Genomic DNA, 24,289 nt, shown 5'->3' on the forward strand with positions numbered 1-24,289 from the left:
CAGGGAGCCAAGGTTTTTTTGGCAACATCCTTCAGATGGAAGTCTTAAAATTTGGGACAGTAAATGTTGGATTCAAAACCTTTGCTGCTCAGAGAGAAGCTGGGAATTGTGTATATTGCTGTGCCAGGTGTGGGGTTTATTCTGAGAATGTGTCTCAGCCTTTCCTGTCCATTTTGATGTTGGGTTTTTCATGTTTCCTGATACGTAGGAGTCACTCAACTAGTTTCTGGATTTCTTTCAGAGGGAATTATTGCATGTGTAGCTGTAGATTTGGTGCCTCCATGGAAGGAAGTGTGTTTAGGAGCCTCCTATGACACCATCCTGAACCAGAACCTGATGTCTATTTTTATTCTTAAATAGAATTTAAGAATTTAATAGAAATTCTTAAAGAATTTCTGAATATATTTCTTTATCCACAGAAATATACCCTGCAGAAAAAATATGAGGCTGCTGAGGCTGTTGGTTCTCCCAACCTCTGAACCATAAGAGACTTAACACACAATGGGGCAAGAAGAACCACAAAATAAATGTGAGTACTTTTTCTCCTTTTAGTTTTGAAGAAGCATATTTAATTATGGCTAAGATTTTAAAATATGAATTGATGATAGTTGTAGTTGTGCACATTGAGGATGGTGATGGGGAGGAGGAGGTTGAAGAAAGTGAACATGATTTTGGTGAAGAGGAAGGACATCAATTCAAAGATTTCCGGTAGTAGAAACTTCTTTATGAAATGTAAACTGGGGCAAGAGAGGACACCACGTATATAAAAAGTAAGATGAAAAGAAAGAGAGTAATTTGGGAAGATTCTTTTAAGGGAAGAGAGAGAAGAAAGATACAGAAAAAACACTGGGGAAACAGTGTACCTGAGGCTCTGACTTTATCTCGTTTTATGTTCTACTCAAGTGACACAAATGGACTTGTATTACAAGAATATTAAAAAATGCTTTTGAGAAATATACAGAATGAATGCAGAAATATATAATTTTAAAATTAATGTTTATCACTCCACCCAAACTTCAGTGGGATCACGATGTACAACGGTCCTGAAAATCACATTTTTTTAAACTTTAAAAAAAAATAAATTTATTGATTTATTTATGGCTGTGTTGGGTCTTCGTTCCTGCGTGCGGGCTTTCTCTAGTTGCGGTGAACGCCGGCTACTCTCCGTTGTGGTCCACCGGCTTCTCATTGCAGTGGCTTCTGTTGCAGAGCACGGGCTCTAGGCGCTCAGGCTTCAGTAGTTGTGGCATGCGGGGTCAGTAGTTGTGGCGCACGGGCTTAGTTGCTCTGTGGCATAAGGGATCTTCCTGGACCAGGGCTCGAACCCATGTCCCCTGCATTGGCAGGTGGATTCTTAACCACTGCGCCCCCAGGGAAGTCCGAAAATCACATTTTTATGTAATAATATGTTTTGAGGATTTTTTTCTGTCAATACATACATGTATACATGATTATTTTAATTGATATGTAGAATTTCATCATATGAATTCACCATGATTTAGAGTCTCTGCTACTGATGATACACATGCAAGTATTAGGTTCCAGGTGTTGTTTTTTTTTTCTATTTCCAAAATTACTGCAAGAATATCCTGTTACTTCTATAGGCTCGATCTCTAGAATTGAAATTGTGGCAAATGTAATGCATTTAAAATTTGATAAATGTTCCTAAGTTGATCTGTCTAAAAGGCTTTCCACTTTACAGTTTGGCAGTAGCATTTATTTCCTCACTGAATGTTTACTTCCCCTAAGCCTTGCTACACTACATATTTTCAATTTACTTTTTAAAACCTGATATATGAAAAATAATGCCATAATATGTTGGTCTACATTTCTCTGAGCATGCTTTTTGTTAGTTTGTTTAATGGATTTTTGATAATTTCAGCAAATTTCCTGCTCAAATTTTTGCTCAGTTTTCAAATTGATTTTTGAAATTCTTTCTATAGTCTGGATATTAGCCTTGTGACAAGATTTTTCTTCCACGTGTTCCTTGTGTTTTAACATTACTTTTGTTGTATAGAAGCTTTGATTTTTATGTACTCAAGTTATCCATTTGTAATGATTTTTGGGTTTTGAGTCTTGCTTACAAAAAGCCTTTTCCTAATCCAAAAAAAAAAAATTGTTTACATTTTGTTTATTTATTTATTTATCAGTGAGCTCTAAAATTGATTTATTCAGGGAAAATCTTTAAGCTCTTTTCCAGATCTAAAATATTTTGGGTGATCTCATCCTTAGTTTTCTCCTTGGTGGAATTAGCTTCCCTAGTTCCTGTGGCTGAGAAGAAGATGACCTATTTATCCTTCTTTTTATTTTAGTAGAAGGAAGCCAGCATTCCCAGCTGATACCTTGGGCCATTGCTATTTTTTTCATGTCACTTCTAAGTGCCTGTTTTACTGAAAGTTGTGTGGGTAAGTTATTAGCCAAAGTGGAACTCTCCTTGAATTATTTACCCAAACACCATTTATAAAGTTACTCTAAACTTTTTGTTATCATGATTTTCCCCAACATACCAATCCAGAATGCCTTCAGGGGCTTGGATTTAATATTCAGAGCTACATACTTGACCTTATATTCTTTGATGCTGCTGCCTTGTGTCAGGGAATGAAAGATGGAATTTAGACCATTTCTATACATGTGAAGGTTGGTGACTGTAGTAAATCATTCCCCATTTTGGACCAGGATTTCAAAGGACTGCATCTTACTAGTAAAGAGTAATCAGCAAAAAACAATTTTCAGATGGACTGTAGTCTGACTTTGAAAAGAAGAACAGCTGGAAGACTTGTTCTTTCTGATATCAAGACATTGTATAAAGTTATTATAGTTAAAGTAATATAGTATAGATACAAGTGTAAACAAATAGACCAGAGGAAAAGAATAGAGAGCTTTGTTACAGATCTTCCATGAACTTTTTATATAAAACAGAGGGGATAGTGCAGAGTTGTAGGGAAAGGACAGTTTTGTTCAATTAATGTGGTAGAGAACATTGATTATCCATACTTTAAAAACGAAATTGGTCTCCTGCCTTATATCGTACAAAAACCAATGTAAGTTGGATTATCGGCCAAAATGTAAAAAGCAAATTAAAAACACTTTTTAGAAAATACATGGAGACTATATTCATGTCTCTGAGACAGGGAATGATTTCTTAAACAAGTCACCAAATGTGCTAGCCATTAAACAGAGTATCAACAAAGTATACTACATTAAAGTAAGAATTACCGTACAACAAAAATACCACTAAGAGTGAAAACAAAGCCACAGGATGATATTTGTAATGCCTATAATTAATAAAGGATTAGTGTACAGAATATAAAAACAATTCTTTCCAATCAATAGGAGAATACTGACAATACAACAGAAAAATGGGCAAAGTCTTAAATAGGCATTATAAAAAAGAAAAAAATGAAATGCCTAATAAACATATAAAAATATGTTTCACTTCATTAGTTTTCAGGGAAATGCAAATTCAACTCACAATGAGATACCATTGCAAACATTTGAGGATGGCAATAAATAAAGTCTGGCAATAGCAATTATTGATGACCTAGACCTTCAATGAATTGCTGCCGGTGGGAGTGTACAGCAGTATAACTGCTTTGGAAAAGGTTGCCGCTATCATAGTTGGCAATACATATACCCTATTACCAGCGACTGCACTCCTAGGTGTATACCCAACAGAAATGCATGCTTATGTGCTCTAGGATGCATGGTCAAAAATGCTCAGAGCAACATAGTTCACGCTAGTCAAACACTGGAAACAAGGCAAATATCTACCAGAAGAAGAATAGATAAATACATTTTAGTTCATTAAGATAATAGATCACTTTACAGCAATGAAAACTGATGAATCATGGTTGCATGAAACAACATAGGTAAATTTCAGAAACAATGTTGAACAGAAGACAGAACCAAAACAATACGTTTTGTATGGTTTCATTTATATAAAGTTCAAAAGCAGGCAAATCTGACCTGTATGGTTTAGGGATATGTTGTTAAGTGGTAAAATTGTGAAACAAAGCACAAAGTGATTACTTTAAAAGCCATGGCATTTTACTTTTTGTGTTCTGTGTGCCTGGTGTCCTTCTTTAAAAACATAAATCCAACTATAAAAATAACATTAAATGTGAATAGATTAAACATCCAGTCATAAGACGGAGATTTTTAGTCTGGATATTTTTTTTAAAAAGCAGGCAAACAAACAAAAACAAGCCAGATAACAAAGGCATTACACTTTTAAGTACGAAGAAAGAAAGTCTACAATTCTATATCCAGTGAAAATATCCTTCAAAAATGTAAGCAAAATAATTTTCGGGCCAAAAAAAGCTGAGAGACTTCACCAGCAAAACTGCGTTCTATTAAAGAAAGCTCTTCATGTGGAAGGAAATTAATACCAGATGGAAAATTGATTCTTTTAAAGAAAGGAATAAAGATTGTCAGAAACGGTAAATATGTGGGCAAACATAGAAGATATTTTTATTCATTTAAAAATTTTAAAAATTAATTGACAATTTAAAACAAAAACAATAAAAATGTATTTCAGGGTTTATAACATGCGTAGATGAAAAATGTATAACAATAAGAACACAGATGTTGGAAGGGGGTAACTGAAATATACCTTTTGAAGATTTTAATTTAAACATGAACTAGAATAAAAGTATTTGAAGTTTAGCTGTGAAAAAAAAAGAAAACCATTGTATGAAAAAACCATTGCATGATTACCTTTAGGAAAAACGGAGGGAGCTGCGTTTGGGATGTGAAGGCCACCTGGGGTGTTGGTAATGTTGTGTCTCTTGAGCTGGGTAGCTGTCCTGGAATGTTCACTTTACAATAATTTGATAAACTGCACATTTATGTTTTTCACTTCTTTAGATTTGGTTATATTTCAAAGTGAAAATATTGAAAAGATTAATGTGTAAGGCTCATAGGATTTTGCAGAACTATCCCAGTATTCACCAAAAATCTCCACTCTAACACAAATCTTGATAGAAAAATATGCTTAAAAGCACATGCACATAAAGGTTTGCAAAACTACCCCCCAAAAGCACAAAATGGACACTATGATAATAAAAATATTAATTTTCAACAATTCCTTTCAACGAATTCACCTGGAGCTGGAACTGCATAGGAAGAATAGAGAAGGTGGGGCTCTTAACCATTAGGGTAAGAGAAAGGTTAGAGCAGTCAGCTCCCACTTCTGTAAGTAAGTAGTCATATAGGAAAAGGAAACTTAAGTGTTTTTCCTCCTTCACAGTGACTCAACACAAATTTCTATGCTGTAAGAAAGGAATGGGGGTGTTAGGGTTCCCAAAGCACCACCCAAAGCTGACATGCTTCAGAGAGAAACCAGAATGGAAAGGTATGGATAGCAGAGAGCATAAGACAATTTCCTTCTTATTTCCATTCAAATTCATAACCTGATTTAAAGCATATCATTTATACGTTATGATATAGAGAGATTAAAAGAGCATAAGATGAGGATCTGGCACAAGAGTGAACATCAGTAAATTGAGATAGAATTATTTCTCATGACTGTAATCCACTGAATAACTAACCAGAGAATATGAACAACACATTTATGAGCCATTTTTGGCATTCAAAACTTAACATTTTCTTTTGATTCAGACATATAAGGACTGTTTCCTCCTAGAATATATAGCTTTGCCAAAGGGTCTTTGTCTCTTTTATTCTGGAATTTGTAAAGGCTCATTTGGGTGAAAGTGAGGAAATACATGAGCGTTTTAGCAGGTTCTTTGCCTCCTTCAGATTAAATGTCCTACAAAAACCTTTGTTATGAAAACACTCTAAATATGGTCGTAAATAGATGTAGGGATATTGAAAGACGATCATGTCTTCTAAGAGAAGACCTTGTAATTTTCTCATAGTCATTATGTAATTCAGATATTTTTGTTTAGAAGGTAATTAGAAATGTAATTTTCAGGATTTTTAAAAAGGGAGGGACAGAATGACTTTGGTAATCCTGGTATTATTCTCATAAATGTTAGTTGGATATTAGGTAGTGAAATAGTTATGCAATCTGTTACAGATGGCATGCATGTTGTAACTAATTTTCCTTTTAATCTTCCCACGAGGGGGCACCTGGAATTGCTGTCTTGTGGGCTGGAGAGCGTTCCAGTCCAATTGCTATTTTCCTTTTAATGACGACAAGACGTGGGCTCAGAGTGAAAGCCACTGTATGGGGATGGGGGCTCATCTGGCCACCATCAGCACAGAAGCTGAGCAGGTATGTTGAGAAGCTTACGTAAGTTTCTCTGCTGGTCTGAATCTCTTTGCAGAGAAAGAGGAATTTCTATGCTCTGCTATACCTGTGTGCCTTTGCGTCATCTTTTCCAACTGCCTGGAAAGACTTTTCTTCCTCTCTCATTTTTCTTCACATGGCCAACTTCTTCTGGTCTTCCCAGATTTGATTCATGTGTTATTTTCTACAGAAAACTACCCTGACCACCTTCTCTGCTCCATCCTTCCTATTCTAGTTTGGAGATACTTCCGTGGTACTTTGTCATCGTGTGACCATGGCACTTAACTTCAGTGTTCCAATGAGTCCTACTTCGTAGAGGGCTGGAGCCATACCTTAAGCATCTTTGCATCTCCAATGGCCTGTGCAGTGCTAGGCACACCTAGATAGGTCCTGATAAATATTGCATGAGTAAGTAAATAAATGAAGGGTTAATCAGGATTGAAATAGCTTCTCAGAATAGAGCACAGGAAAAATAATTCAGAAGTATGATTGTCATTCCAAAAAAAAAAAAATCTCAAGGTAAATTCAATTTGAACTGAAATTTATTTCCTCACGTGATATATTTCCATATATGTGCGATACCATGACTCAGATTCTATTCTTGGTTAGCAGGGTTTCCTGGAGGATTCTGTTTCCATGGCTTTGCAACTATAGGTTCACCAACTCCTGAATAAAATGGAGTTTAATGAAATACACAAACAATTAATGAAGGCAATTTTAAAAATAAAAGTTCCTAGAAATCTAATCCTATTAAGCACTGTGCTAAGTGATTTGCAAGTTGATCTCACTTAATCTTCACAGTGACTCTATGAAATAGTGGAGTCGTCCCTTTTGGAGTTGAGAAAACTGGGATTTGGTGAAATTAATGCACTTGCTAACATTATGGAATAAATGCCAGAGGCAGGAGGTGAAAACAGATCTGATGCCAATGCTTTTGTGCTTAACTAGTAATTTATTTGATTTCTTTCCTCTGTTCCTAACATAACAGCTATCACCTGATAAAGGCAAATATACTTATAAAAATTCACATTTTTATGCAGAACGTTATCCCTCAATTTTTGGATAGACGATTTTCATATTTCCTGGGACTTACAGATGAGAACCTTGAAGGCCAGTGGCATTGGGTGGACAAGACACCATTTAACCCACAGATGGTGTGAGTATACTGACTGGGGCAAAAGAGCTTTATAGGCAAAGGTGAGAAGACAGCAAGCAGAATTCACTTTGGGGTGGAGTATACCAATGTAAAAAACTTACTCGGAATAGAGCATTGTGTGCTGAGTAACCTCTATACTACTAGACTACTATGCTTGTGTTGGACAGTGCAGCTGTAAATGTTTCACTAGGAGCATTTTCTCTGCCTTGTCCTCTGACCTCTACCATACACACCCAACATGTATAGACACACACACACACACACACACACACACACACACACACACACACACATATTTCAGATTCTGGCACGAGGGTGAACCCAACAATTATCAGAAAGAAAAATGTGTTGTCTTTGTTAATGACAAAGACAAATGGTCCTGGAATGATTTTCCTTGTGACTTTAAGACAAGTAGGATTTGTAAGATACCTGGATACCTTCAACAAGAAGGTAAGATTAACTACTTAATAAGATACCTTTGTATTTGTAAGATACATTTGTAAGATACATTCTTGTTGAAGGTATCTTACATTTGTAAGATACCTTCAACAAGAAGCCTAGGAAGGGGTCCCTGTTGTGAGGACAGAAAAGAAGAACCAATTAGACTAGGGAAGAATGTACATGCATCGTGGGAACAGAGAAAACACTCTCAGTCATAGAACATTTTCAGTCATGATGGCCTTACTTATTTTTGTTTAATTCATTCAAGATAATGTGTTTTTGTGTAGTGTTTTGGTGGAAAAATCATATTTTTCTGTGAGAATCAATTTTCATTAACTTTGCTTTCTTGATAGTATTTCAAGGTATTTACTTTTCAGTCAGTGTGTATTGATTAACATATCTAAGAGTGGCTTGAATGGTGAAATCTATAAGTCATTGTTTCCTCTGCTCCAATTCTTAGCTCTTAAAGTTCAAAGGTGGGATATTACTACCAGTAGTGGTGTATCATTGTTTTTAACCCAAATATCACAAACTCCTTAAAGTTTTTAAGCAACATTTTTATGGTCTGATGCTTCATTTTCAGACTTCTTAATAGTATGTCATTAGATTGAAATTCCATGAGCAAAATATTTTCTGAATAACAGAATAGAATAGTTAGAATTATGGTATTACCCAGGTAGAAAAAAAGTCTATTTACCACTTCAAAAATTTACTTCTTACTCCACTTTAAAAGTCTTCCCATAGTGGGGAGTCTCAAGCTGATTTAATTTCTTTTTGAGTGGAAAAGTCCCTTACAGGCCACCTTTACCAAACTCCTTTATTTCTATAGCTGTGGACACAAAACCCTTGGGAAGCCAAAGAGCTCACCTTCACATGTCTAGTGTATGACAGAAACAGGACTATGGCCCAGATCTACCTTTCATAGCAAGTGAAATGTGTTCCCTTTGGTATTATGGGAGAGTTACTGGAGGTTCTGTGGCCTCTTGGCTAAAAGGTAATAGTTCTTAATTATTCTTGCAACATTGCATTAGTGTTTCTGTATTTTTAATTTGAATCAGAAAAAAATTATATTTTCAATCCATTTATGTAAATTGTTAGCATGCTTCTTTAGAGCTATAAATCTGCAGTTCAAACTAGCAAGGAAATCATGGCTTTAACACCTGAAGTTATGCGTTTACGATGTGTGTAGTTTTAATTGTGAAGCAGTCATATCCAACATCAACAAAATAGGGCTGTCTTCTTACATAATTTCATTTTGCTGATGTTTCCTGCATCCGAGCTAAAAAATTTCAAGCGACAGCTTTTTAACCTAACTTCCTTACCACTATTTTTAAAAACAGTATTTATTCTGTAAATTAGTGATTTTGTAAGTTTGGAATATTAGTGTTTGATTGATTGATTGTGTGTGTGTTTGTGTGCGTCTGTGTTTAAAGCTGATACTTTTAACTGAAATAGCACCAAGTGACTTTAACTGTGTTAGCCATAAATTACATAGCACAAATCTACAAAACTTGTTGAAGTAAATTTATGTAAATGATAATAGGCTTGTATAGTTAATATTATCCATTTTTCATTCGTATAAAATTGTTTTTAAAGATTCAGTTGTCAATAAAATATGACCTGGTTGTGGTTTTATACATCTGTGTCTGCATCTGTACCTCTAATCTATTTCTCCCGATGCTGATCATTTTTCATTCCCTTCATGGCTAACATCACAGACCAAGTTACCATCTCTCTTACCTGGATTATTGCAATGGCCTTCTGATTATTCTCCCTGTTTCCACACTTGGCCCCTTTCAGTCTATTCTCAACTCTCATGGCACCTCTCCTAGTCTTCACAATTTCTTTAAGACAGCTGATAGTAATTTTATAAAAATAATTGCCTATTTCTTTAGGACATTGCAATAGTCCTAGAACTTTGAAACATTTAAAAAATCTAAACACTTTTTATCTTTGAAAATGTAATGTATGTGTGCATTAAAAAGGCAAACAGTAAAAAACATTAATAAAAGTATAAGGTGAATCTCTCTTCCACCCTGAACCCCTAAATGTCTCTTCAAAGTAACTATGATTATCAGTTTATTATATGTATATCTACATATGTTTATATCTCCACCCATGCATCCACACAGGCACATGCATAAGCTACCTAGCTATGCCCCATCCAATGAATGATTTTAGGGCTGTATTGTTGAGAAAGGAAAAGGGGGGTGGGAAGAGGAAGAAATAGGAGAGCAAGAAGAACATTTTACTTGATTCCTTATCATTTTTCTTTTAGGGATCCTTCAGGAAAAAATTTTTTGTGGTAATCTATAAGGCCTATAAAATTCTTTAAGTTCAAGAATTCTTAAATTTCACCTCAATTTTTTTATTCGTTAAATTCAAGTAAAATTAAATTTAATGTTTTATAAGACTCATCTGTTGTATGATTTCTAACTATCTATATCAACTTGGGATTTGAATTTTTTTCACTTTCAACTTTATACAATTGTGCTCTGTAGGAATTTTTAATAATAAATATGTATCATTTTTATAAGATGTAGTACAGTGATTTTTCTTTTTTAAAAAATTAGGGACCCCAATGGCAATAGTATTTAAGTCGTAACAGTTGTTTATTTGGGGAATATGGTCTTGGGAATATGAATGATTAATTACTCTTTATTTTTTGCAACTTTTTGGGTTTTCTGGTGCCTAAGTATTTATGTAGTCCTATAAAGTACGATATTTAAAAACAGTTTCAATTGGATGATTTCCTTCTCAAAGAAGAATTTTCCTATATATAATTTAGGTTCTAATGATCTTTACTTTAGCAAATAAACCCTTAACAATGGTTTCTTTTCTTGCCAAGCTTTGAAGACAGAGTTAGTTGTATAACTTAAATTATAAATGGTGAAATAATATATATTAATATTTTTATATGTCTTTCAATATTGATATTAAAGGTAAGATAATTATAGCCACCTGAAGTACAACAATGAACAAAAAAATTTCCATATGTTTTTCAGTGTTTCCTCATTGATGTTTATGAGATGAAAAAAAGAAATTAGAAAGTTGAAGATATTTTTATTGGATTACTTTCAGGTTGAATGACTTTTGTTTTAAAGGCATATTGATTTCAAAACCACAGATTGTCACTTATGCCTAAGAGAAATAAATGTTTGTAAAGAAAGCTAATATATTATATTCACTTGTTCAGTTGAATTTTCCCATTCAATGATTACGCATTAATTCCAATGATTTCAAGGGTCTCTTTATGGTGCTGTGTGCAAGAAACATGGTTATAAAAGTTGCCATGTTATTTATGTATTCTTGAATAATCTTGTCAGTATTGATAGAATATTATGCAATAAATGGATAGGCTTGAGACAGGAAAGTGTCAAGTTGACTGTTCTCTTAGAATAATATGACTATTGGACTCTGGTTCTGGCTGAGCAATAGATACAAATTTGGGTGCGATCCAGTTAGTCAATGGAAGAGAATAGAGAGGAAATGGAGTTCCTGGGATGAGTAGACTGGATGACAGTCTCTTTGGAGCTGAAGGTTAGCATGATCTTTCTAAGAAGGTGCACTAATGCCTTTGGCCGGAAAGTCCACACCAGTCTTTTAAGCAGGAATACGTTTCATGACTTGAAGAAGTTTCCTACTTATTATATAGGAGAACATAGGGAGGAGATATGCTTAGGTAGGGAGTGAAAAACAGGATGAAACTGAGAAGAGAAGACAGACTTTTCAGGAACTAAAAAGAAGACATGACACAAAGCCTGATTTCGAATTGTTCAAGGCACTTTCCAAAATCCTCTTCTTTGCTGGATTTAGTGCTTGTTCTGTGTCCCTGTATTTTCTAACAAATACTCATAACTGAAGCAAATGTACCAAAAGGAGAAAGGAATACTCCTTTTTTTTCCCCCCCACAACACTGCTAGAGAAGCTTGGTAAATTCTGAGAAATCCCGAGACTGATGTAGAGAAAAATGCACTTCTGTCAATATCATGAATTATAACATTCAAAACGATGTATTTTTATTTACATCAAAGCAACAAACACTTATGAAGTCCTTATAAAGTGCAATGCACACTTTTCTTATGTTAGAGTTGTGCGGCTGTGATTATCGCTTGTTCCTTCTCATTTATACGTTTACGTTGTGCCTTCTGTCTTGGAGATTTTTCTCTATTCAACTATTTCTTTCTGGCATTTCACAAATCCGAAACATATTGAAGAAACAGGGCATATCATTCCAATTTTGCCTTGGATTTGAAGAGTCTCTTATGGTGGCACAGTCCTCCACTGTAACTATGTTGTTGGGCTCTCCTTTATCCCAGAAGCTGAAAGAGAGAGACATGGGAGATTTACAAGAGGTAAAGTGACCTGTAAACTAGGCAAATTACATTTGTGTTATTTAACTTCACAACAATTTTGTGAGGCAGGGATTATAATCTCTTATTGATAAAGAAAAGGGATCTCAGAAAAGCTAAACCATTTCTCTAAGTCACAGAGTTTGTGAACAGTGAAGTTAAACTGGATCTTTCTGACTTTCTGTTCTGCTATGATCTCTCATGGCTTTAGACCCAGAATGAAATGTTATGGGAAGGATTGATATCCTGATGGATTTATTTCCTTCATACTCATATCTCATATCATGTTTGTTCCCTTTATTCTACAGAGTTTGTATTAACTGAGGGGCATACTTCGGTCATGTTACAGTGCTATAGTGAAACAATGTTTTAAAGGATCAGAGCATCCTACTTTTACTCCATAAGAATCTGTTGTCTTTCTCAAATCACTGTTTTTGTCTCATTGACTGCAGTTTGTGGGCATAAGACTCAGATCCTTGTACTTCTCTTTTCTGTCTTCTACATCAGCTCTTTCCCTTCTTGCATCTAATATCACCAAGAATGGACTTGAATATACCTTCTGGACCAAAAGGAAGTTCTGAAGACTCTCCTCCACGGTGGTCTAACTTTACAATTTGGGCTAGTGTTATAATTCTACTACAGGAAGGAAATTACCTCAGAGACTTTGTGAAAGGTGTACCATCTACCCATTGCCACTGACCCTCAGTCACCTGGTCCGTCAGTCCAATATAAAACTCTTTGCTTTTAGGTTTCATATTGTAAAGGAATTCCTATGGAAGATACACACAAAATATGAGGAGATCAATTATTCTAATTCTGAACAAATGTTGAACATAATTGTTATTAAAAGAAATAAAGTAGGATCTAGACTAGAGATGACAGAAACATGGGCCTGAAATGGTAAGATCATAGAGGATTACCTCCTGATTTGTTTATTGTGGTAAAACATACATAACATAAAATTAAACCAATGAAAAAGAACCTTCAACAGAGAAGGAGGTTCTCAGTAACACAGTCAAAATTTATCTACTGTTATTGGTAGCACAAAACATTACAAATCATAGCTTAAAGATAATGGATATTTTGCTTGCCCTCTTTCACATGTTTATAAACATACTGGTCATTCTAAAATGAAGTCCCAACCCTCTTTTTTCCTGCCTTACTAATCAAGGAACTGAACATGGAAGTTCCTTTTTTTCTAGTTTCTTCTAGTAATGAAAATAAAGTTGGTATTGACTTACAGAAATGGTAAGAACAGCATATATTTCAGTAAATTCACTTAACAAATAGTAACTGTGGGCCAAATACAGTACACAGGTATGGAAAAAGGGATGTGTCCCGTGAAGGGTGTTTCACTGGCACTGGAGGAAGTGTATTCCACCTACCTGCTCCTCCTGCGTGTTGATAACCACCAGATGAGCTCCCATGCTCGAGCAGTTTTTTGAGCTTGCTGACCAGGTCATGGTGTTAGTAGAAAAGAAATAGCAGCTGGATTGAAAATGTACCCAGTTCAATGGACAGCAATTCTTGACTGAACCTAGAAGGAGAGAAGTTTCTGTGAGAGTCCTCTCAGAACTGGGTAAGTTACAGAACTGGGTAAGATAACAGAAACCTTCCTCTGGGCCCATAAAGTTCCTCATTTATTGTCCGAAGCCTTGGAACCCCTCAGTTATGCTACTGACATGGAACCCTGTTATCTGTTCTTAGACTTTCAAGTTCAGAGAAAAATTATGCATTTTATCTGAGTGACCTCTAAGCAACCACCTCTCATGTTGCCCAAACAATGTACCCTCCACAGAATCTCCAAACTGGTTGTCCAGATGGGCTACAGTTCTTAGACTTACAGAATTTAAGTCTTTGAAGTTTAAGGGAACCCTCCTGCACTGTTGGTGAGAATGTAAATTGATACAATCACTATGGAAAACAGTATGGAGGTTCCTTAAAAAGCTAAAAATAGAACTACCATATGACCCAGCAATCCCACTACTGGGCATATACCCTGAAAAAACCATAAATCAAAAAGAGTCATGTACCACAATGTTCATGGCAGCTCTATTTACAATAGCCAGGACATGGAAGCAACCTAAGTGTCCATCGACAGATGAATGAATAAAGAAGATGTGGCACATATATACAATGGAATATTACTCAGCCATAAAAGGAAACGAAATTGAGTTATTTGTAGTGAGATGGATGGACCTAGAGTCTGTCATACAGAGTGAAGTAAGTCAGAAGGAGAAAAACAAATACTGTATTCTAATGCATATATATGGAATCTAAAAAAAAAAAAAGGTACTGATGAACCTAGTTGCAGGGCAGGAATAAAGATGTAGACATGGAGAATGGCCTATGAGGACACGGGGTGGGAGGGGGAAGCTGGGCGAAGTGAGAGTAACATCGACATATATACACTACTGAATGTAAACTAGTTAGCTAGGGGGAAGCAGCAGCATAGCACAGGGAGATCAGCTAGGTGCTTTCCGATGACCTAGAGCGGTGGGATAGGGAGGGTGGGAGGGATTCTCAAGAGGGAGGGGATATGGAGACATACGTATGCATTGGCTGATTCACTTTGGTGTACAACAGAAACTAACACAGTATTGTGAAGTAATTATACTCCAATAAAGATCTAGTAAAAAAAAATTAAAAATAAATAAATAAATAAATAAATAAATAAACAGTACAGTGTCTCTCTCAATTTAATGGTGAGGAAATTACAGCCCAGAGAAGGAAGTCATTTTCTATTGTCATGTAGCATTTTGCTAAGACTTGGATCAGGAATATATGGAAGAGTATAGGCAGCATACTTCTGGGATATTTCCAGATTTCCTACTCCATGCATTTTTTTCTCCTTCACCTCATTTTGGAAGCAGGTGATGAATGAAAACAAAAAGTGCACTTCTGAGAATAACACCTTCCACTTCTAGATTGACTCTTCAGACGTATACCTCAAATTTATTCTAAAAGTTTGTTATAATCTCTGCAAAGTGTCCTGCCCCAATGCTAATTGCACTTCCAAAGTTTTATTCCTGTCCTCTTACCAACTCCTCATTTTTCTCTGAGTACAGGCAAGATTTTGCGTTTTACTTTTAAAAAACAGACCTAACTCGACTACTTTGTTTATCCCCAAATCAATCTAGAAGCCAGAAAATGTTGATGTGTAAATTTAGCTGTTCAAATTTGAGGACTATTATACCTAATCCATCATTATAGCAGGAGAACTCCGTGAAATTCTCAGGTGGCTGGAACTTTTTCTCATCACAGAGCTGAAAGGTGTGGTATGTCACTGTAACGAAAGGGGCACAGTTAATGTTCATTACTCTTGATAAAAATATATTTTATCATCTCTGTAGTTATAAAAGTACCAATAATTATGATATTTCCTTACTATCTACTTTTCCTTCAGCATGGAGAGGAACCGAGGTTTACTTACTCAAAGAAAGAAGGGAGAATTCACATTTCATGGTTTTCCTGATTTATGAAAATAAACGTAATTTTTTTCAGGCCCAAAGACCCAAAGAAAACAAATGTGTTTGCCCTCTCTCTTATGCCAAGTCTAACCTCTCAAACCTTCCTTCCAAGAACTGATTTGTTGTGCCTCTGGCTAGGAGCTCAGAGCAGGGTTACACTAATGACAAGGGTACAGGGGTGTGGGTGGGGGACTCAGGGCCACTAAGGAGATAAAATATGTGTACCATGAAAAATGTGTCACAGGTCACTGAACTTTGGTAACAGTTTTATACTGGGTGGGGTTTCTGGCTTGAGATAAATAGGGGGAAAATTGGAATAGAGATACCCTTTGTGGGAGAAGAGAACTCACAGGCAGCAAGGAAGAATTCACTCCTAATATGCACCAGGGAGCTTGAATTTGACCTTCAGAACTCACCAACACATCTGGTGATAAAACAGGCACTCAGTAGCAGTATGCAGAGCCCAGCAACAGTCCATAAGAACACTTGGGAAGAGAAGCATTCTCTTTCTGGAGAAAGACATAGACATGGTCAATCTTCCCTTAAAATCTACAAAAGAGATATAAGAAATTCCTATTACCCTGCTTATCTCCTTCCAATTGCATTGTCTATATTGAGTAATTCTCAAACTTCAGCATGCATCAGAATCATTGGGAGGGCTTGTTAAAACACAGATTGTGGGGCTTCACCTCCAGAGCTAAAAATTTAGTAGAGCTGGTATGGAACCAACAAGTTCCCAGGAGCTGAGGATGCTGCTGGCCTGGGGACCACACTTATACAACCACTGGAGTAATTCATTACTAACTTTAAGACTCTGACTCATAGACTTGGATAGATGTGCAATTTTTCCTTTCTAACTCTCCCAGATTTCTCCTCTTCTTTCCCTATCTTTCTCTCTCTCTTTCTCCCTCTCACTCTTCCCTGATTTTCTTGTCTCTCTCCTGCTGTCCTCTTTTCAGTGTCTCCTTTTCCAAGTCCTTTGTAAGTCAGTCAGATAAAACATTGATGATCTAGTAGTTCCTCTCCTCCTCCCTCCCAACACACATTTTACCTACAAGGAGAGGGAGTTGCAGAGATGTGAAGTGACTTGCCCAATGGGACACAATGAACTATGGAAAGGGCAGCTCTCCCTAAACTCAATCTCCAGCAATCCAATGTAATGTCTAGTCTTCTAACCATCCTCTTTTACTTTCTTTCATTCTCTGTCTCTCCTCTTTTACTCTACTGGATATTTTCTATTGTCCTATCCCCAACATATTTAACATCTCTTCCACAAAAAGATCTATGAAAGAAATGGGATAGTTGCAAATTTTACCTGTGCTTTGTGATGCAGATGATTTGGATGAATCCATTCTTTCTCTTTCTGTCTCTCCCTCCTCCTCTCCGTCTCTCGCCTCAGTTTCTAAGTATAAGAGTGTTTTGTTGATAAGATTCAAAGAAAAAGAATCTTTAAGGATGATTACTTTAACTGTGTTTTAAGAAGCTCAACCCTAAGACTTAAGAAAATTAACTTGCTCTGTGGCTGTGTGTTTAAGTCAGGATTTCCTTTATTGCATAAGGAGGACAAGGGAGTTTATTGGGCAGCAAGTCAGTCTCCTCATTCCAGGAAACAACAAAATGGGGAAATGATAACATTTTAAGTACCAACAAAACAGACTGACCTTGGGGAGATATGAGGGGCTTAAAAACTATTGTTTTATTTTGGTTGATAAAATTTTTCTGCTTTCTTCCAGACTTAACTCATCCCTAAATTTTTCCTTGACACCTGTGGAGCTTGCCTCTGCACTCCCAATTTCACTTTGATCTTTTTTTTTTTAATTTTTATTGGAGTCTAGTTGATTTACAATGTTGTGTTAATTTCAGGTGTACGGCAAAGTGAATCAGTTATACATATACATATATCCACTCTTTTTTTTTTTAAGATTCTTTTCCCATATAGGCCATTACAGAGTATTGAGTAGAGTTCCCTGTGCTATACAGCAGGTTCTTATTCGTTATCTATTTTATATATAACAGTGTGTATATGTCAATCCCAATCTCCCAATTTATCTCTCTTCCCACTTATCCCCTGATAACCATAACTTTGTTTTCTACATTTGTGACTCTACTTCTGCTTTGTAAATAAGTTCGTTTGTACCCTTTTTTTTAGATTCCGCATATAAGTGATATCATATGATATTTGTCTTTCTGTGTCTGACTTACTTCACTCGGTATAACAATCTCTACGTCTATCCAGGTTGCTGCAAATGGTATTATTTTGTTCTTTTTTATGTCTGAGTAATACTCCATTGTATATATGTACCACATCCTCTTTACCTATTCCTCTGCTGATGGACATTTAGGTTGCTTCCATGTCCTGACTATTGTAATTAGTGCTGCAATGAACATTGGGGTGCATGTATCTTTTTGAATTATGGTTTTCTCAGGGTATATGCCCAGGAGTGGGATTGCTGGGTCATATGGTAGTTCTGTTTTTAGTTTTTTATTCACTTTGATCTTTACTTTTACACATTCATTAACTGAGAAGGAGACACACCATTTGGCACAGAGCTGGGCACATAGTATATGTATTTATACCTTAGCGAGGTGAATTTCTTTTCATCTGTCATGTTTTTCCTTCCTCTTTCATTTGCAGGTCTTAAACAGTCTATTATTGTGGATTTATATGTCTTTTTATCAAGTGATGACCACTAGGCTATTTTACAGGTCCAACTCAGTTGAACAGCCTCATGTAGCATGACTACATACTTTGAAACTCAGCTCAATTTCTTACATCATAACACAGCTTCTGAGGCTTTGGAGGCTCAGTAGGAAGTTTAATTCTATTGTTCTGGATTATTTGGGGGGTTTTGTTTTATACTGTAGCCTATTTTTCCTAATGGGAAAAATGAATTTGAATGTCAGAAGAAGCAATTTCCATTAGATATTAGAATATAGTGCCTTTCTGGAAGATTAGCTGGATATAGTAATGTCCCATTACTATAAAATACTTAAGAATAAGATCAACTGGTCTCAGTTGATTTAAATTCATGTTAGTTTCATATATACATATTTATATAATATTTAAATTCACATTAGTTTTATATATATATAAAAATATATAAAACCTGGTAATCCCCACACCCGATGACTCACAGATTTCCTATGTGTTTGAAAATATCCCTGTTTTCAAAGGGACTTTTTATTGTTTCAGTGTATTGGTCAATTCCCTCTGCATTCTCCATTTAACAGTTACATAGATTAATTAGAGAATGTTTTAAAATTATACACGGCTATATTGTAAACATATGCAATTTAATGTGTACTATCAGCAAATGGCTTTTGACTGGTAAAAAGAGAGAAATTATCTAGTGGGTGAGTTATATGAATTATTAAATGATAAATCACACTGACCACAGTCCATTATTTATTAATTATTATCAATCAGCAGGAATCAATATTAATAAACAATTATGCATTAATAATTTAATGAATATATAATTAACTAGATATTAATAATTAATAATCATGTTTTAACCAGCCAAAATATGTATATGATTTTATCCTTTGTTTTATCACTTTTCCCCAAATTATAAAAATAATATTTTTATGGTTAATAATATGAGAAAAATATGACAGGTAAAAGACCTCCCATCTATCCTTAGTACATGCTTGTAAAGTCAATCACAGTCAACAATTTCTTGTATCTACTTTGAGAGATTTTTTTAAGTTTATATATAAGTGCAGTTTCTATATATTGTATATTCATTTTTATGCAGTATTCATTTATTCATTTATTCATTTTTATGCAGATAAGATCATACCATGCATGCTTTTATGCTTTGAAAATTACTTTTATATTCATCAATGTATTTGGAGTTTATCTTCTTATTTCTAATGTTTAAATTTTTCCAGAATTTATAGACCAGGAACTTTTGAAGGACATTTAAATCATGTCCAGTTTTTTGTCACTCTAACAAATGAGACGACAACAACTGTACACATATTTGCAGGTGCACAATTTTCTGCTCAGTGATTCATGGCCAAGTGTTAAAATCAATACTTGGCTTGAGCTTTCACAGAATAACATTCTGGGATATAAAAATAAATCTTATATTTTGTCTGAAGGCAATTCTTTTCATTATAATTTAATATTGAAACCTTATTATGTAAATATAACACAAGGACATTATAGTGTAGGAACATTAATTACTCAACAGGGCAGGTGGTATATTACTCTTGTGACCATAATGCCGCAAATTTTCTGTACGAGACAAACACTTCCTCTTCCTTGTGGAGGAGTAGAGAACAAGATATTTTTGGATACTTCACTTTTCTTTAATCCCTTCTTATTCATATTCTTTAACAATAGTGAAACATTCTTCCTTATTAAATATGATTTTTCATGAATTTTTCTCCCTTATGATATTTTGAGGTGGCAAAATTGATATTCTGCTGCTAATTTATCTTTGTAAAATGTGAAAAATTCCCCAACAGAATTCATCTTAAAAGACCTAAATGGAAATTAAGTGTCAAAAATCATTTTTTTCATTTTTAAAGATTATTATGTCTAACAGAGGTATTCTGCAAAGATTAGAATTATGATACAATTAATTTCTATTACATTTGTATTACTTTCTCAAATTTTATAAATGTGTGTTTAGTATATTATTTAAATTTTTATGAATGATTTTATTAAAGATATTTCACTTTTTAAATAGTGTATCTACTATCAATGTCCTTATTAACTTTATAATTTTAAAATAACTTTTATAATAAAAGTTTCTATTTAATATTAGTTAATTATTAAATGAAGTTCTTGATATTTAACTTTGTATATAAATTTAGCAGGTTTTTCAAAACCGTTACTGTAGCATTTTATTATTGGTAATACACATAGATTTATATTTCATCACACTGAAAAGAGTTTCAACATATAAATCATGTAAAGAGTTTTTTGATTCAATTTACAGGTCAAATGCTTGATTATATTTAAACAAATGTACAAATATTAACAATAAATCCAAACAAATGCTAAGTTTATATTATTGACATTGGTTAAATAAGATGATTACCTATGTGATTACATGAACAATGATGACACACAAATCATGGGGCTCCAGAAATGACCTACAGGTAGACATTCAGCTGTTTGGCCTTCCAAAGATAGAGGGTAAGGCCTCCGTGAAAATGCAGATTCTGGCTGATAAGGCAGCCTAGAGGCAACGGCACATCTCCTACCTTTGTATACTTGTTTGATTATAGTCACAGGATAAATTGCTAGTGGTAGAATTGTCTTATTAAAAAGTATACATGTTTAAAATTTATAATAGACAACAATACATTTCCATCTAAAAATTCTGTACCAAATTACATGCTTACCTCATAGTATATAACTTACAAGTTTCTCTAAACACTTACCAACATTGGACACTATCAAACTTTAAAATATCCAATCTGAGAGGCAGAAAATGTTATCTCAATCTTTTTTTGCATTTCATTAATTACAAATGAAGTTAATAATCTTTTAGTTCAATTTGTTTGTCTTTATTTTCTTAGAAACTCTTCATAACTATAGATAATTTTGGGGAGGGTATATTTCATCTGTTTCTTATTGATTTGTAAAAGTACTTTACATATTTAGGAATTATCCATATATTATTCACATGTGTGGCAAATATTTCCCCCAGTTTATTGTCTTTGACTTTATTTTTTTATCTATCTATTTATTTATTTAGTGGTGGTATAGAAGCTTTTACATTTTCAGATAGTAAAATTTATTAAGATCTCCTTTATGACTCCTTTATGTTGTGCTATGCTTAGAAAAGATTTCTGCACTTCAAGATGATAAATTATTCACCAGTATTATAAAATAATATTGAAATTTATTTTATGTAAGAATTGACATAGGAATCCAGCTTTAATATTTTATAAGTGGTTATTTATTTTTACACATATAACTGAAATACACATCTGTTTTGTACATCAAATTCCCTTTTTACATATTTACATTACTACAGGACTATTCCTTCACTAGATTCAAAATTATGTTATTATTGTAGTGTGTTAATGTGTTTAACTATTTGCTAAGACATATACACCTTCAGTGCTTTTAGTTTCCACACTTTTGTTCTGCATCACAGGTTTATGAGAAAAATTTAAAGTCATGTTTCAAAAAATAATATTTTAACATAGAAATACATTGAATTTGTAAACTAATTTAGGAATAAATGACACTTTCACAGTATACAATTCTAACTGTGGTGAATATTGCCCATTTGCTTCCAGATCCAATCTCTACCCTCTGCACCTTGTTCTGTGCCCTGAGAGGCTGACCGTTGTGGAGGACATCAGTGGGTTCCCTTGTTCTCTGGCTTCCTGGTTAGGATTGACCATGGGAAGCACCTTCAGGGCATGGGAGGGGGGCTGTAGTCTTCTGCTGAAGGGTACAGAGCCTATCCAAGTCTCTTGCCTATAGCTCTGAATCCTCTCTCCAGATTTAGTAGTGATGGCAGCCCTTGCTCTTCAGGTCATAGGGTGTGTGGATAATCCCTCTCTAGCTGTTGCTAGCTCCCGGATGCTTCATCATCATTGTCGGCTTCCTTAACCCTGCCCACACCTTGTAAACAGTCCTCTCATTAAACTCTTGTCACTGACCCCCTTTGAATATGTCATCTCTTTCTGCAGGAACTCTGATGGACACAAGTACATTTGGGATTTCAAGAACTCTTCATACAGCTCATTCTGTAACAGAGACTGATTATAAAACCTGGATGAGAACTGAGTACAAGTCATTTTAAGATGATAGCCAGAATCCATGAGAAAACTGGTAAGCAGGCATGAGGTGGAGTATCAGAAGTCACTACTGAACTATGACGAGATTGAATTTGAAACTAATATTAGAAAATACTTTAAATTTGCTGGGCAAATATAGACAGGATGAATGCAAGCTTGCTAGATTTTTGCCAGTGAGTTATATTTCCGAGTCCTATGAGAGCACCTGTTGGTTTGTATTGTGGAAATGAGGCATATTGGATGCACACATATTTATAACTGTTTTATCTTCTTGATAAACCGACCACTTTATCATTATATTATGACCTTCTTTGTCTCCTATTGAAGTTTTTGACTGAAAGTCTATTTTGTTTGATATAAGAATACATGTTTTTTAGTTTCTATTTACATGGAATGTGTTTTTCTATTATTTCACTTTGAGCTTATGTGTGTCCTAAAAGCTGAAGTGAGTTTTTTTAAGTAGCATGTAGTTGGGTCTTGTTTTTTTTTTAACCCCATCAGCCACTCTGCACCTTTTAATTGGATAATTTAATCCATTACATTTAAAGTAATTATCAATATGTAAGGTCTTACTATTGCTATCTTGTTAATTGTTTTCTGGCTGTTTTGTAGTTCCTTTGTTACTTTCTTCTTCTCTTGCTGTCTTCCTTTGTGAATTGAATGGTTTTAGATAGTAGTATAATTTGATTACCTTCTCTTTATTTTGTGTGTACTATTATAGGTTTTTGTTGTGTGTTACCTGAGATTTATTTGAAATATCTTATAGATATAACAGTACTTTACATTGATAACAACTTAATTTTGATTGCATACAAAAACTACCCTTTTACTCTCTCACCTACATTTTATTTTTGTGATGTCACAATTTACATATTTCTATCCATTAAAAAGCTATTGTAGCTATAACTGTTTTAAAATACACTTGTCCCTTAACCTTTATAGTAGAGTTAAGTAGTTAACACACTACCATATTACAATTAGAGCATTCTGAATGAATCTCTAAACTTACCTTTATCGGTGTGTTTGTATATTTTCATACTCTCATTTCATCTTGAAAAACATCTGTCAGTGTTTCTTTTAAGGCATGTCTAGTGGTGATAAACTCCCTCGGCTCTTGTTTCTTATGCAAAGTCTACCTCACCTTCTTTTCCTAAGGACTACCTTATTGGGTAAAGTATACTTGGTTGGCAGGTTTTTCCCAACACTTTGAATAGATCATTCCATTCTCTCCTGGCCTGCAAAGTTTCTTCTGAAATATCATGATAGCCTTATCAAGGTTCCTTTGTATGAGAGAATTCTTTTCCTAAATTTTCCAATTTTTTTTCTCTTGCTGTTTTTAAAATTCTCTCTTTGTCTTTGGTTTTAGACAATTTTATTACAATGTGTTTTGGAGAAGATCATTTCAGATTGAAATTTTGGGATGACCTATTAATCTCATGAATTTACGTGTCCAAATCTCTCCCCAGGTTTGGCAAGTTCTTCTTTACATAGCCATTACTTCTTTACATAGCTTTTTACCCTTTTTTCTCTTCTCTTTCTGGGACTCCAATTTTGCATATATTGTTTCCCTTATTGTTGTCCTATCAGTCCCATAGGCTTCATTTATTCCATTTCATCTTTTTTGTTTTTGCAACTCTGACTGGATAATTTCACATGATCTGTCTTCACTTATTCTTTCTTCTGCTTGGTCCAGTCTGCTGTTGAAACTCTCTATTGAATTTTCAGTTCAGTGATTGTATTCTTCAGCTCCAAAATTTCTGTTTAATTCTTTTTTATGTCTTCTATCTCTTTGTTGAGCTTCTTATTTTGTTCTTGTTGCTTTCCTGATTTCACTAAACTGTTT

General features: G+C 34.6%; 2 protein-coding genes and 1 long non-coding RNA gene across 3 annotated transcripts in view; 2 read left to right on the top strand and 1 right to left on the bottom strand.

Moving 5' to 3' along the window:
• The first annotated feature begins 450 nt into the window (after positions 1-450).
• On the top strand, positions 451-9,483 carry CLEC4D (C-type lectin domain family 4 member D). The gene is made up of 6 exons (XM_082420430.1): positions 451-529; positions 2,313-2,405; positions 5,249-5,353; positions 6,084-6,238; positions 7,294-7,409; positions 7,711-9,483. Exons 1-6 carry the CDS (start codon positions 502-504, stop codon positions 7,910-7,912), a joined length of 699 nt encoding a protein of 232 aa, XP_082276556.1. The 5' UTR covers positions 451-501; the 3' UTR covers positions 7,913-9,483.
• Positions 9,484-10,650: 1,167 nt separating this feature from the next.
• On the bottom strand, positions 10,651-20,453 carry CLEC4E (C-type lectin domain family 4 member E). The gene is made up of 6 exons (XM_082420381.1): positions 16,988-20,453; positions 16,089-16,181; positions 15,399-15,488; positions 13,588-13,739; positions 12,857-12,972; positions 10,651-12,172 (listed from the first exon to the last, which is right to left on the bottom strand). The coding sequence occupies exons 1-6, from the start codon at positions 17,022-17,024 to the stop codon at positions 12,022-12,024; spliced, it is 639 nt and encodes a 212-aa protein (XP_082276507.1). The 5' UTR covers positions 17,025-20,453; the 3' UTR covers positions 10,651-12,021.
• LOC309640942 overlaps positions 20,449-24,289 on the top strand; it is a 36,606-nt gene continuing 32,765 nt past the window's right edge. The window contains exon 1 of the long non-coding RNA XR_014252444.1: positions 20,449-22,480. This is a non-coding gene — a long non-coding RNA (uncharacterized lncRNA). The remainder of the gene's footprint in view (positions 22,481-24,289) is intronic.

Source organism: Balaenoptera physalus (genome assembly GCF_965194825.1).
Source record: "Balaenoptera physalus genome assembly, chromosome: 13".
NCBI classification, from domain to species: Eukaryota; Metazoa; Chordata; class Mammalia; order Artiodactyla; family Balaenopteridae; genus Balaenoptera; species Balaenoptera physalus.